Here is a 13578-nt window from a genome sequence, read left to right on the forward strand (position 1 = left end):
TTGAAGAGGGCAACTTGAAAGCTAGCATGCTCTTTACCTTTCCTCCCTTTATTTTCTTCTTCTTCTTGTTTTTTTTTTTTTTTTCTTCCTTTTTGTAAGGTATGCTTCATCTCACCTTCAAAATGCATAGACAGGGAAAAGACTAAACTATCCTTTGATCTTAGTTGCATGGACCTTAATGCATGGGCATGAAAAAGGTTAAACTTCCCTTCATAATGCAAAAAAGAAATTTTTTTTTTTTTTAATTTTTAAATTTAAATATTTTATTTCTGTTTTAAATTATAGTTTCTTATTTCTTTGAGCAACTTAATATTTGGGTAAGCTTTATGGTTATTTTATTGTGTGAAACTTATCATATTATGTCTTGGCAAATTCACATGTATCATTTGGATTCTCTTCTCAGTGTTTGTACTATTGAAATCCTTTTTGTGCTTTCTTTTCACGGTCAATTGTTTTGCATTTTTTTTAAAGATAACTTTTGTCATTTGTTACACTTTAGAATCTAATATAGTTTCAACTACTTCAGGCAACATTGATTATTAAAAATGTACACCTTCATATACTACCAACATTGAATCCTGATGGATTTACTCTTAGGAGACGGGGAAATGCAAACAATTTTGATCTAAATCGGGATTTTCCGGACCGGGTGAGTTTGTTATGTGTTTCATTTTCCTTATTTAGTAAATGCATGGTTTTCTTTATATGTATTAGGTCATTAATGATAGTTTCCGGTGTCGCTAGATTCCATTTTGTTTACTTTCTGTGGCTTTTTCTAGAATAGCCTTGACTGGCATATCAGCTGACATGAGAATGCTCATAGTTTTCTCCTATGAATGATGATGTGGATTCACGACAACCTGAAACAAAAGCAATTATGGGTTGGATGAAGGGGAGACATTTCACGGCCTCTGCTAGTTTACATGGGGTAATATTTTTTCCTTCTGTTTTTCATATGTAGTATAAACCTGCATAAAAAACTACTGCCCTTCGATATTAGTACTCATACATGCACATTGTTGCATCTTTCTTATGTTTTAGTGTGTTTGATTTACAAAAAATATTATATTTTTTCCTTCCGTTGTCCTGTATGGTTTGGTATGTGGGCATATATGCCTAGCAAGTTTGAAAATAACTGTGTTATCAATAAACTTGATTGCTCAATAGTGTTAAAAATTAAAAATGTACATTGTGAACGCAAGTATTGTCTCATACCATTTAAGTTTGCACCCATAAGCTCTCTTTCTTCATCTATCATGCTCGCATATCTTTTGCCTCCAAAACTGCCTTTTGTTACTTTCCTCCTAACGCATGGGATGGCACTCTCAGGCGGGTGGAATGTGTATTTAGAGAGATGTGTGTTGGGTACCTAAAATGAGTGACAAACAAGAGGCTGATAGACCAGATGAGCCAGTTGTAAGGAAACATTTTTCCTGGAGAGGTGGTGGTTAGAACGGCAAGGATGGCGTCAAGGTTGATAGTCTGATCTTCAATTCAAATAGGAGATTCCGGTAATGGACCCATTTCTTTCAATGAGATCATAGCTTGTTTCGAATGAAGAGGTTGCTGAATGGGTGTGGCTTGAGGCTATAGGAGTTTTGTGTCTTATCATTAGGCGACAGACACTGTTGGCTCACCATGTAACTTCATAATTCACTGGACCGATGGAGTGGAGGCACTTCGCTTCATTAGAGTAATCTATTGCTGATTGGAATGTGTGACATCTTTGGATGCTTTTGATTGTACGGTATTCCATTGGAGGTGTGGTTGAAGGCGGCCCTGTCGGCGCTGGGCTCACATATTGCTGCTATTTAAGAGATTGGAGATAAAAAAAAAAGGACCTTGAGGAAGGAGTTCATCTCGCATGCATGTATTAAGGTCAGAAAGAGACGAAAGGGAAAAACTGAGCAAGATTGATCTTTAGGTGGGAATTCCTTATTTTTCCAATATCGTGTGTGCCAAAAGTTTGGGATGACAATTGTTTGTTAGGTTCCCAATAGCTCAAAACATTGGGGTGGAAGTAGAGGTTGGTTGTGAAGGAGTATTGTCTTTAGTGCTTCCTCAAGTACCTAATGGTCTCAAGGCAAGGACACATTGAGTCAAGAGGGGTCTCAGCATATAATTTCTCTGGTCCTATGTGGGTGGGCCCCATTGTAATTCAAAGTTGAAAATATAAAATCTCGAGGCAAGGACACATTGAGTGGAGGGTCTCAGCATATTACTTCTTTGGTCTTGAGCCCTATGTGGGTGGGCCCCATTTTAATTCAGTTGAAAATATAAAGTCATGACAGCTGGCTCATTGATGATGGTGTACCTTTTATTGATTGAGGAACACTAAATTCTGCCTCATTGATGGGGAGTGATATGGCGATTGGGCCTGTTGGTTTCCCAATCATGTTCTTCCAAGTGTTTTGGGAGACTCTGAAAGTTGGAGTTTATTTGCAAATTGCACAATGGAGGCAGGATTTTGAAGGAAACGGGCCCCTCCTTGATCATTCCAATTCTCAAGGACGATGTAATCTGTAATGTGCTTGAAAGATTTTAGGCTGAGTATCCTAATTGGAATCCCATACAAGATTCTGACCAAGATTCTCGTGACTAGATTAAGGAAGGTTTTTGGGTGGTTGTTTCTAAATATCAACGGGCATTTTTGTTTGGAAGGCATATCATTGATGGGGCATTGATTGCTTATGAATGAATCATTTCGAGACAAAGAGCCTAAACTAGGCCTCATATGTAAGTTGGATATGGAGAAAGCTTATGACGATGTGGATTGGGATTTCTTGGAGCATGTGCTATACAGATTTGGGATTTGGGTTAAGGTGGCATATTTCTTGTAGTATGTTTATCTAGCATATTATACCATCATTCTTAATGTGTCGCCTAAAGGTTTCTTTAGGGGACAAGACGGATTCAAAAAGGGGATCTTTCCCTCCTCTTGGTTGTTCTGAAAGAAGTCGTAAAGAAGGTTTGTGCAGTTACCCTATGCTTGCGCAACCTTTCGGGTCCATTTTTAGATTGGCTATTAGCTAAGTTATGGGTGTGAATATCACAATATCTAGGTAATTCTTCAGTGATGAAATCCTAAAATTGGAACAAAATGTTAGCTATATTGATTATCAGTATAATTCTATATTATGGTTTTTGCTAATAATGGCTATTAATTCTAATATTAAATATTGAGTACTATAAGCCATTAAACATTTGCAGAGTGTACTCATGTGATAGTGCTATAATTACTCAATATTTATCAATTCGATTATAAGCCTATTTATCAGATTAATACATTTCTTACATATTTATCCTTTCAATAGGGAAACTCGACTATAGTTGATTATAATCAACCTCTACATGTCAATAACAATTATTAAATTTGCATCCACTTGCAGACAGGTGGAGATGCTCAGATAACTTCCTGAGGAAAGCAACATCCTTTTATGCACCACGAAACTCAAGGAAATCTTTACCCTTAATCACTAGAACACTTGTCCCTACTTCAGCCAATCACAGCTAATGCAGACAACACAACCCAGCACAACCAACATAAGAGAGGTTGGTTGAGGTGTAAGAGAATCCCCTCCTTTAAGGTAAACATAATGTAGGTTTGGTGGACTGTGCACTCATGCCTCTATCTAGTGGACTACTTGCTTGCCTCAGTTTCATTAAGAGGTGAGAGCAAGGTGTTTCGTATCCGTTACGATACGGCCGTATTGGTTGATACGTAATGGTAACAGCCGACACCGTTACGCGATATGGGGTTGAAACAGGCACCCCCCTCTTTCTGTGCCCGTAACGGCCGTTACATTACATAATGGCCGTTACGGTACCATAACAATTGTTTCGGGCCTAAAGAAAATAAGAAAAAAAGAAAAAGAAAAAAAAAAGAAAATAGGAAAAAAAAACATACCTTTTTTTTCTTTCTTTCTTTTCTTCTTCTTCTTCTCCTTCTTCTCCTTCTTCTTCTCGGACCGCTGCGGCTGCAGCCATTCTTCTTCTTCTTCTTCTTCTCTCTCTCTCTCTCTCTCTATATCTCTCTCTCTCTCTCTCTCTCTCTCTTCCTTTTCATTTCGGTATCGAAAACGGAATGGACTGACAACCACGCACTTTAAATTTGTTTTTTAACGTGTTCTGCGGTGCACGCTGAATAGTGCACTTACATTGTTTTATTACATGGGCCGGCCTCAATTTATGTGTAGTATATCCATGTCGTCCACTATAATGTTTATTTTCCATCGAACCTGTTGATAAGGTCACATAAACTTTGACCTTGATGAAGGGATAACACAAATAGTAGCTTGATCAAAAAAAAAAAATGTCTTAAGAATTTTTTAATGGTGGGAATTAAATCCTTATTTTGTGGTTCACCTAAGATTTGGATCAACCTCATTTTTTGGACCAAGCCCTAAAATAAGTTGGCAAAAAGGATGGCCCACATGGATATACAACAAATGCATTGAGGTGGGCCCCACTTTTAAAGGAATACTCACTAGTGTTCCACAGAAGATTTAGATCTACCTGAATTTTTGGACCATGCCTTAAAATGAGTTGGCAAAACAGATTGATGGCATTGATATACAAATACATTGAGGTTGCCTGCCTGGCCCACTAGTGGTCCACCTGAGATCTGGATTTACCTTTTTTTTTTTTTTCCAATTGTTTTTTGAAATAAGACCACTTGATATTTTTCATTTTTCACTGTCGAATAAATGTCCACCAATCCATTAGTGGGATAAGTGCCAATAGATTGCATTAATTTGAGGTTAGTTTGGGGCATCAAATGGTCTCTGAACCAGCCCCGATTCGACAACACTATTTACCTCAATTTAATTTTAATTTTTTAAAAAGATTTATGGGAAAAATTATATCAAATTGTTAGGTATATGAATTACATAATCGGATACGAAAGTCCCTAAACTCTATATATTGAAATAAAATGCATGTGAGTCACGAAGTATGCAATGCACTAGTACTATAAATAAAAGGAAAACTTGAAAATATAAGATGTTTTGGTATTACATTCATTATAATAAATTTATATAGATATTATATAGTTAGAAAACTAAATATAAAAGGTTTGCAATTAATTCCAAGTTGTTTGGTTCATAAATTCATCAGACAATCCAATACAACTTCTCACCAAAGAGTGGGGACTGTTACACTACCATAAACATGTTCCAATTTATAAATGAATGCATATTTGGAATGCTTAGAATATTCTGGATTTAATCCATATTTTTTCATATTTTTTTGGGAAAAAAATTGCACCGTTACGGGCTGTTACGCCCCTGTATCGGTATCGGTATCGGTGGGCACTGTTACGCCAAGTGATATCGATACGGAATACCTTGGGTGAGAGAGAAGCGATGAGACATGTACTGCGGGGCCATCTTATGAAAAAAAAAAAGTAATGTAAGGGCCTGTCCACCTGCATTCGACTGAGACCGATTCATTGGCATACTACCTTCACTGTCAGATTGGGGAGGTGAATTGGCTTGGTTTCCTGGCTCAGCTCTCCAACATAATCGGGCTATTAAGTTCCATGTTTCAGCTCTCCGACTTGGTCGTATAACCGTGTTGCTCGATCCTTAATAATAATAATCTGTAATATAACATGCCACTGCCCATCCGCATACAGAAGTTTCAGTGATTGACCCTGATGTAGTTAAAACATGGAACCAATCCCACCTTTTGGAGACACAATGCCAAGACAAAATTACATGCTGAGACTGGTTTTTCCAGCATGAATCGACTAATGTCAATCTTAGCACTTCTAATAGAGGGCTTAGCAATTGCTTCAGATTCCAGCATGACCCCTTCTGATCAATGGCTAGAATCAGTTTCAGTCAGCATCTGGAATCTATGTTGCTCCAAAGTTTGTTTGGCTTTGTTTGAAAGGTGAAACCAACAACTTCTAAGACAATCTGGTTACAAATCTAAAAGTTACGGTTTCTGATGCAAAGACAAAACTGCTTTAGTGTCATCATCAAGTTGAACTGGTTGTCAACGAACATGTTGAAGGAGTATTATTTTACAAAAGAGAAATTGTTGGGTCCTGTTGTCTTCTTCATTTACCAGCTGAGAAGTTGTCAATTTCTATGGTTTGTCATTTTGAGATTGAAGGGTATATAGCAGGGCATTTAAAAACGGTTCCGTATCGGTCTTATCTTTACATGATAGTTGGTTGAAACAGCCTGTTCTGGTAAAAAAAAGGCCATAATTGGCTGTTAGTGGCCGTATCAGCACCTTTACGCTGCATGTATATTGCTGCAGGCTATTACGCATGTATGAGACCTTGATGAGGGCTGTTTTACAATCTTTCATATTTTTTCAGTTTTTGAGTATTATGAGATTGTTACAAACCCATTTTCGATTAGATTTACACCTATTTGCAAGATCAAAATACAAGATTTGAGCTCAAATAGACAAATCAAGGCTTTTGAGCCAATTTCGTGGAAAATTGAAAAATGAGGTAGAAAATCCTCTTCTTCCCCTCCCCCCCCCCCCCCCCCCCACTGTATGTGTTTCAATTTAACATGATATGCCCCAAATTGACCAATCTTGCTAGATTTGTGTTTGATTTGGGCATATCTGCATCATCTTTTTTTTTGTCCTTCAAAATTCCGGTGATTTTCTTTTTTCTTTTATTTTTTATTTTTAATGTTCCATACATTGATGCATGAATAACTTGTTTGTATAGATCTTTAAATTCGTGCACTAAACCAGTACTTTAGTGCTTTTGAGCATTTTTGAACATTTAGGGTCATTTTTGGGTTGATTAGTAATCTGAATTTATCTTTAATTTCTTTCTCAAAATTTTTAAGGGAAATGGTGTATATAGATTAGGAATATTCAATAGTGGGACAGACTGTTCTAGTGTACCCAAAATTGCCTGACACCGTTCATCCGGATTTTATTTTTAACCTTTTTCACAAATTTCTTGAGGGAAATGGTGTATAATGATTAGGGACATGTATTAGTGGGATTAATATTAGATATTTAGAGTATATTAAATATAATTTTTTTAGATTCAGTTGGGTTGCTCGGTATTCCCCTGGGACAGCATTCGTACCAAAAAATGGCCTGTTTCATAGATATTCAAAACTAAGAAAAAAAATACATTTTTGGGATCCTCACAATTTTTAGATTATTATTTTTTATTTTAAAGATTATTCCTTTTAAAAAAATTGGCAGTTATAGGGCTGTATTGGCCAATACGGGGCTGTACCAGCTGATATGGCCAGTATTGTATCAGCCGACACACTGGCCGTTACCGTCACCATATACCTTTGTAAACAGAGAATAACAGAAAAGGAGCAAATAAGATTGCGTAATTTAGAATCCGAGGATTGCAGTTAAAGCAAAGTTGTATCAAATTGAATTCTTATGTTTATGACAATATATTCAATTCCTGACATTGATTATGAAGATACTCCTTTTGAAGATGATCCAATTGATTCACAATAGATCCCAGCAAAGGGTTGTAATAAAGCAGTAATTTAGATTGAGAAGCTCCAAGTAAGTGTTATCTGCATCTCAAAATAAAGAATTTGACTTCTAAGGATGATGATGGTGGCTTTTAAGGATCCAATTCCTTTCAAATTATTCCATTCTGAGAATGCTGCTGTTATCCTGGATAACTAGAATACCCCAGCCAACACCTTTGCATCAACAGCCGACCAACTACAGCTGTGACTATAGGCCTCATCTTACCTACTTCTAGGCTATCCTGTTAAATCTCTGTTCACATGATGTCCAAATTCACTTGTTATTTTTTCGGTCTGATCGTGCTTTGGACTATAGCAACCAACTAGTACTTGCTAAAACTGAATTCGTGGAGGTATATCATACCAAAATTTAAACATTTGGGTCAGTGAACATCTGGCTGTTGAAACCAACTTGATCTTGCATTAATTTTAATAGTTGAATAATTTGGAAACAGATAAATTCCATTTGGAGTGATGCTTTTGCCTATCCCAAGCCCAACTAAAGGATGGTTGATGTCGTCGGATAAACAACTTCCGCCAAGAAATTCTCCTGTCTCATGTTGATTATCATAACAGGGTTCATATGTCAAAAAGCCGCCCCAGAAAAGCTGGGACAACCTATGGCAACAACAACAATGAATATGGAAATAGATCCCTCAACTAAGCTTCCATTGTTGTTTGCAGGGTGCTCTGGTTGCAAATTATCCATGGGATGGAACCGATGATAGAAGGTAATATTATTTGTTGCTCATTCCGAGTCTTTCTTCTAATTTTTGTGTGGTAAGAGTGTTTCTTCTCCATTCTGAACAATTCTTAGAATTTATGCTATTGTCTAGAAGCACGGGAGAGCCCCTCTTGAATGGAAGTTGCATTAGTTCCCTACAACTTTGTTATGTCTTTCTTCTAGTATAGCTATTTACAATTTCTAAGATTGATCTAGACATTCTTTGTACTGACATTCCCACACATAGCCTAGTTGAACTGATTTTTTTTTTTTAAAATAATTAATAATAATTAACTGCTTGATGCCTGTGTTTTCTTATTTGATCGTGTTGGAGTTGCTTCTACAAGCTCTATCATTTAGGTGCATCTTGGTGTCCCCCAGATATGCATTTAGGTTGATACATTGGTGGGTCACTCCCTACTCTTTGGTGCTGTTTTGATGTTGTGCAGAAAACGTATACTGAAGCAGGCAGGTTTCCACTTTTCTATCTTTTTGCCAAAATTGATAGGCCCTTCTCCTGAATTGCATGCACTGTCTGTTTTGGGCAGTAGACAATCCTGCCATGAATGCTTGTTGAGACACCAAAATGTATCCCCAAGTATCCAACAATGAATGTATTTTCGCTATCATTTTTTGGTTTGATAGCTCATTTTACAAATTCTGAATTATCTAACTGATTTTTATAGGCAGTTGAAAATTGCTTTTGTATGGCAATTTCTGCTTCCAAAATGTGTTCTTTCACTCTCATATGCATTACGCCATCTTGACTTGTTTACATCGATTTCTCATGAATCAACACGTATTTGCTACATTTCTGGGACTGCAAGTCATAGATTAATGTGGGTAGCTATTGCCTCATTTCTTACTCAGATACAATCATAGTGCAGACCTATGAGTTTCAGAAGCTGTAAAATGGTAGAGACTTTTTCTGCTAGCCATGCTCATTGTGCTCTCTTTCTACTATGTGTACAAATTTCAGGAAGTGGTACTATGCATGCCCTGATGACAAAACATTCCAATACATGGCAAGTGTGTATAGCCGTTCTCACCATAACATGTCTCTGAGCAAGGAATTTCCTGGAGGGATTACAAATGGAGCGTCTTGGTATGAGTAAAATTCTAAAATTGCATCCCATTAAGTTTTTAAACAGAAAACAGCTCATGATATGGAAATTTGCACAAGGTTTCTTCTCCATTTCTTCCATATAATCAGTTTAAACTTACAAAGTTATCATGCAGACATTTCATATTGATGCTTTGGAAATAATTCTGGAAGAAATTTCTTTCAGGTACCCTATATATGGTGGTATGCAAGATTGGAACTACATACACAAAGGCTGTTTTGAATTGACCTTGGAAGTTAGTGATAACAAATGGCCAAAAGCAAATGAGGTTCAATATTTAACTGAGTTTTTCTTTGGCATGATTCTAGTAATCAATTGGATTTGTTTAGATTTGTAATGTTGGAGAGGCATAGGGCCATTCGGTAGCAGCAAAAGTTTATATCCTGAGCCAGTTTAAAACTTTGTGGTAGGAATGAATAATGCATGGGTGTCAATTTATTCATGTAATTTATAATTTAGTGAAATTTATCCTCATATTAAGAATTTGCAGCAGATACTGATCGATATAAATCTTGGATTTATAAATCTATGAGCTTGATCAATTCAATCAACCTGAACCTTAAGAATATGGGTAATGGATCCTAGCATTCATCTTTATAACAATGTTTTAGAATACCAATGTGATTGAATCTCATATAAAGATATAATAACTACAATAGGTTGCTGCCACCACTATTTTACAGTGCAATGCTCCATCTCATGGAAAATGTCTAAAACAAAGAGGAATGCTCATTCCTCAGGAGATGACGGACTAGCACAACTCTGAAGTAGTCTTAAGAGGAAATCCATTTCATGTATAGGACATTTGCTGGAAGAGATACCATGGTATATGATTGTTTGGACATGGCATAGTTTTGATTGACAAGACGAGGGAGGGTGTAAACACAAAGCTAGATTTAAGGAAGGTTGCTTTAGAATCTAAAGGATTTAAAATTAGTTGGACTAAAACAGAGTATATGGAGTACAATTTTAGTAACAATCAGAGTAAAAATGAGGAATTGGGATTGCGGACCAAGAAGTTTCCCAAAATTACCACTTTCGATATCTTCGGTAATTCACGAGTGAGGAGAGATTGAGAAGGATGTTTCCCATAGAATTCAAGTTGGGTGGAAGAAATGGAGTTGTGCCTCTGAAGTTTTATGTGATTGTCGTGTAGCAAATTGAAAAAGAAATTTTATAGGAGAGCTATATGACCACCCATGCTTTATGGGACCGAATGTTTAGTATTTAGGAACAACATGTTCATAGGATGTGTAGCTCAAATGAGGGTGTTGAGATGGATGAGTGGCAAGAGGAGGATGGCTAGAATTAGAAATTAATGCATTTGAAGGGAACTTAGAGTAGCACCAATAGGTGATAAGATGAGGGAAAGGAGATTTAGATGGTTTAGTCATGCTCAATGGAGACCAAGAACCGCGCCTATTAGAAGGAATAAGATGGTACATGGTGAATGCTTGAAAATGGTAAGGGGAAGGCCCAAAGGGATGTGGATGGAGTAGCAAGAAAACGATTGATGACCTATGGTTTAATTGAAGGTATGACCCTTGATGGGGTGGATTGGCTGAACAAGATAAATTTAGCTGATCCCAATTAATTGGTATAAGGTTAGATGATGAGGATCAGCTAGGAAGAGTGATCCTTTGCCAGGGCAATTTTTGGAATATTCGGTATTTTGCGACAATTTGGCAGAATACATGCACGCACATACCATGCTACATGTGGGATATGTATCTCAATCCAAACTGTCATGATTATATGTATCTTAATCATGATGGCTGTATTTTGGGTTATTTGGTGGGAGAGTCGGAGGTAGATGTATGTAAGAAGGTTAAAATGAATGTAATGGGATGGGCCTCTTGTATCTCAAATTTCAGCCAAAATGATTATTCGTTCATAGAGGGGTTGTAATTGTTCTTGTATTATTGAGCTTTGTGCTCCTACTAATATATATATATTATAGATTCTATTATTCTATAATAGAATAATAGAATGGTCTGCAAAATTATTGTGTGATGCGTCGCAAGGAAGTGGAGTTGATCATATCCAGTGTTTGAGTTGTCCGTATCGCTACAAGTTTCGCCGGTTGTAATTGTTCTTGTATTATTGAGCTTTGTGCTCCTACTAATATATATATATATATATATATATATATATATATATATATATATATTATAGATTCTATTATTCTATAATAGAATAATAGAATGGTCTGCAAAATTATTGTGTGATGCATCGCAAGGAAGTGGAGTTGATCATATCCAGTGTTTGAGTTGTCCGTATCGCTACAAGTTTCGCCGGTTGGAGATAAAGATATAATATCGTTATCGCCAATAATATTGCCGATAATCGGAAATGCAGGGGAAACATGAAAACGCCGGAATCTTTTAGTGAAACTTCAAGAGATGCCTAAATACACATATTTGCATATTTAGGAATTAAAAAAAATTACAAAAAGAATGCATACATAATAAGTTTTCATTTAATGAAAACTTAAAAGCATGCGCTACCGTAAGAAATCACTTCAATAATAACCAAAATTCTACTATCCATCCAAACCATCACGTCCAACCATCTAATCCATTCATCCAACCATCTAATCCATCCATCCCATGTAATCATCCATCCATCTAGCCGTCCATCCAATTTATGCATCCATTCCAAACTTTTGTGGGCCCAAATAAGTTTTTAATGGTGGGCATTCAGTGACCACTATTTCATGTGGGGTGGTCCACTTGAGACATCAGATTGGTGGGCATTCATATAATTGTCTTACATGATGAGAATGGCTTATCAGTTGACATAAGGCATCTACATAGTGGGTCCAATCTGGTGAGTGGCTCGGATCTCACAAAAGGATTCCATGTGTCAGGGCGAGTACTCAGCTATTTAAAAAAAATATATAGAATCATTGATTCATTAAGAATTTTGGATTTAAAGTTGTAAGTTGTGTCTAGTGCATTCAATTTTCAAGATGAAGAATGGCTCAGATTGTTAAAATATCTCTGTATATGGGATAGAAATCCTCAAATAGGCATACAAATTTATCTCTATTAAAAAATCTGGTTGACTAGGCTGTGTCCTTGAAATGAGCATTGTGGCTGCAAGTCTGCGACCACCGTTGGAACCTAATGGTAGGGCCCACCTCAATATATGTATTGTATATCCATGACATCCATCTTTTTTGCCAACCTATTTTAGTGCATGGTGCAAAAATTGAAGCAAATACAAATTTCAGGTAGACCACACCACATGAAAGAGTGGTAATTGAATGGCCACCATCAAAAACCTATTTTGGACCAAATTTTTTTCACTCAAGTTGATATTTGATTTTTTTCCTTTCATCCAAGTCTATGTTACCTTATCAGTAGGTTTGGTGGTCAATAAACACTAGAGTGGACCTTAGGAAGTTATAAATGGTGAGTGTCCAGTGACCATTGTTTCCTGTGGCGTGGTTCGCCTGAAATTTGTATTTGCTTCATTTTTGGGACCATGCCCTGCAATAACTTGGCCAAAATGGACGGCATGGATATACAATTCATACATCAAGGTGGGCCCTATAGTTAGGGTCCCATCCACTTGGATGGTTTCGGAGCGCAGCTCGCAACCTAAGCTGCGCTCCCTTGGACGGGATTGCCTACAAAAGCCTTTTGCAGTGACCTGCTGACGGAAAAATAGGTGAGGCCATGGTGATGAAATTTACTCTATCCATTTGTTTTGCCAGATTATGTTAGTGAATAGGCCTAAAAATGAGACAGATCCAAAACAAAAGTGGGCTACAGACAGGAAACAATGAGAATTAAACCTCCACTATTGAAACAATCGTGGGGCCATAGAGTTTTGGATTAGGTTAATATTTTTGTAATTTCAGTTTATCCCTGATAGGGATGCCCTTATGAACGGTATGGATTGCGTATTAACATCATGGTGGACCTAGGGTGGTTTCAATGGTAAGCATTTCTCTACTCACTGTTTCCTGTCATGCGACCCACTTGAGTTTTGGATTTGCCTCATTTTTACACCCATATCCGAACATCATCTAGCAAAATAGATGGATGGGTAGGGTTCACACAAACATCACGGTGGGCCTAGTAGCTCCTGTGCCAGGAAGTTCCCAAGAAAGCTTCCGCAGACAATCCATCGCTTACTAGAGACGAATTGTGCACCAGGGAGGTGTGCGGGACCCTAACTGTGGGTCCACCTAGATGCATTTCATTGTATATCCATGCCATACATTCATTTTTTCATA

The 13578-nt window shown here is 37.1% G+C and overlaps 1 protein-coding gene across 3 annotated transcripts in view; it reads left to right on the plus strand.

Annotated features, from left to right (window-relative positions):
* The window catches only part of LOC131254295 (carboxypeptidase SOL1), a 47916-nt gene that overhangs the window by 15822 nt on the left and 18516 nt on the right, over nucleotides 1–13578 (plus strand). For all 3 annotated transcript variants that reach the window (XM_058255293.1, XM_058255298.1, XM_058255288.1), the window contains 5 exons: nucleotides 527–649; nucleotides 824–928; nucleotides 8169–8215; nucleotides 9188–9313; nucleotides 9498–9600. In XM_058255293.1, coding sequence (XP_058111276.1) covers nucleotides 527–649; nucleotides 824–928; nucleotides 8169–8215; nucleotides 9188–9313; nucleotides 9498–9600 — 504 coding nt within the window. The remainder of the gene's footprint in view (nucleotides 1–526; nucleotides 650–823; nucleotides 929–8168; nucleotides 8216–9187; nucleotides 9314–9497; nucleotides 9601–13578) is intronic.

Source organism: Magnolia sinica, chromosome 1 (assembly GCF_029962835.1).
Source record: "Magnolia sinica isolate HGM2019 chromosome 1, MsV1, whole genome shotgun sequence".
Classification (NCBI taxonomy): domain Eukaryota; kingdom Viridiplantae; phylum Streptophyta; class Magnoliopsida; order Magnoliales; family Magnoliaceae; genus Magnolia; species Magnolia sinica.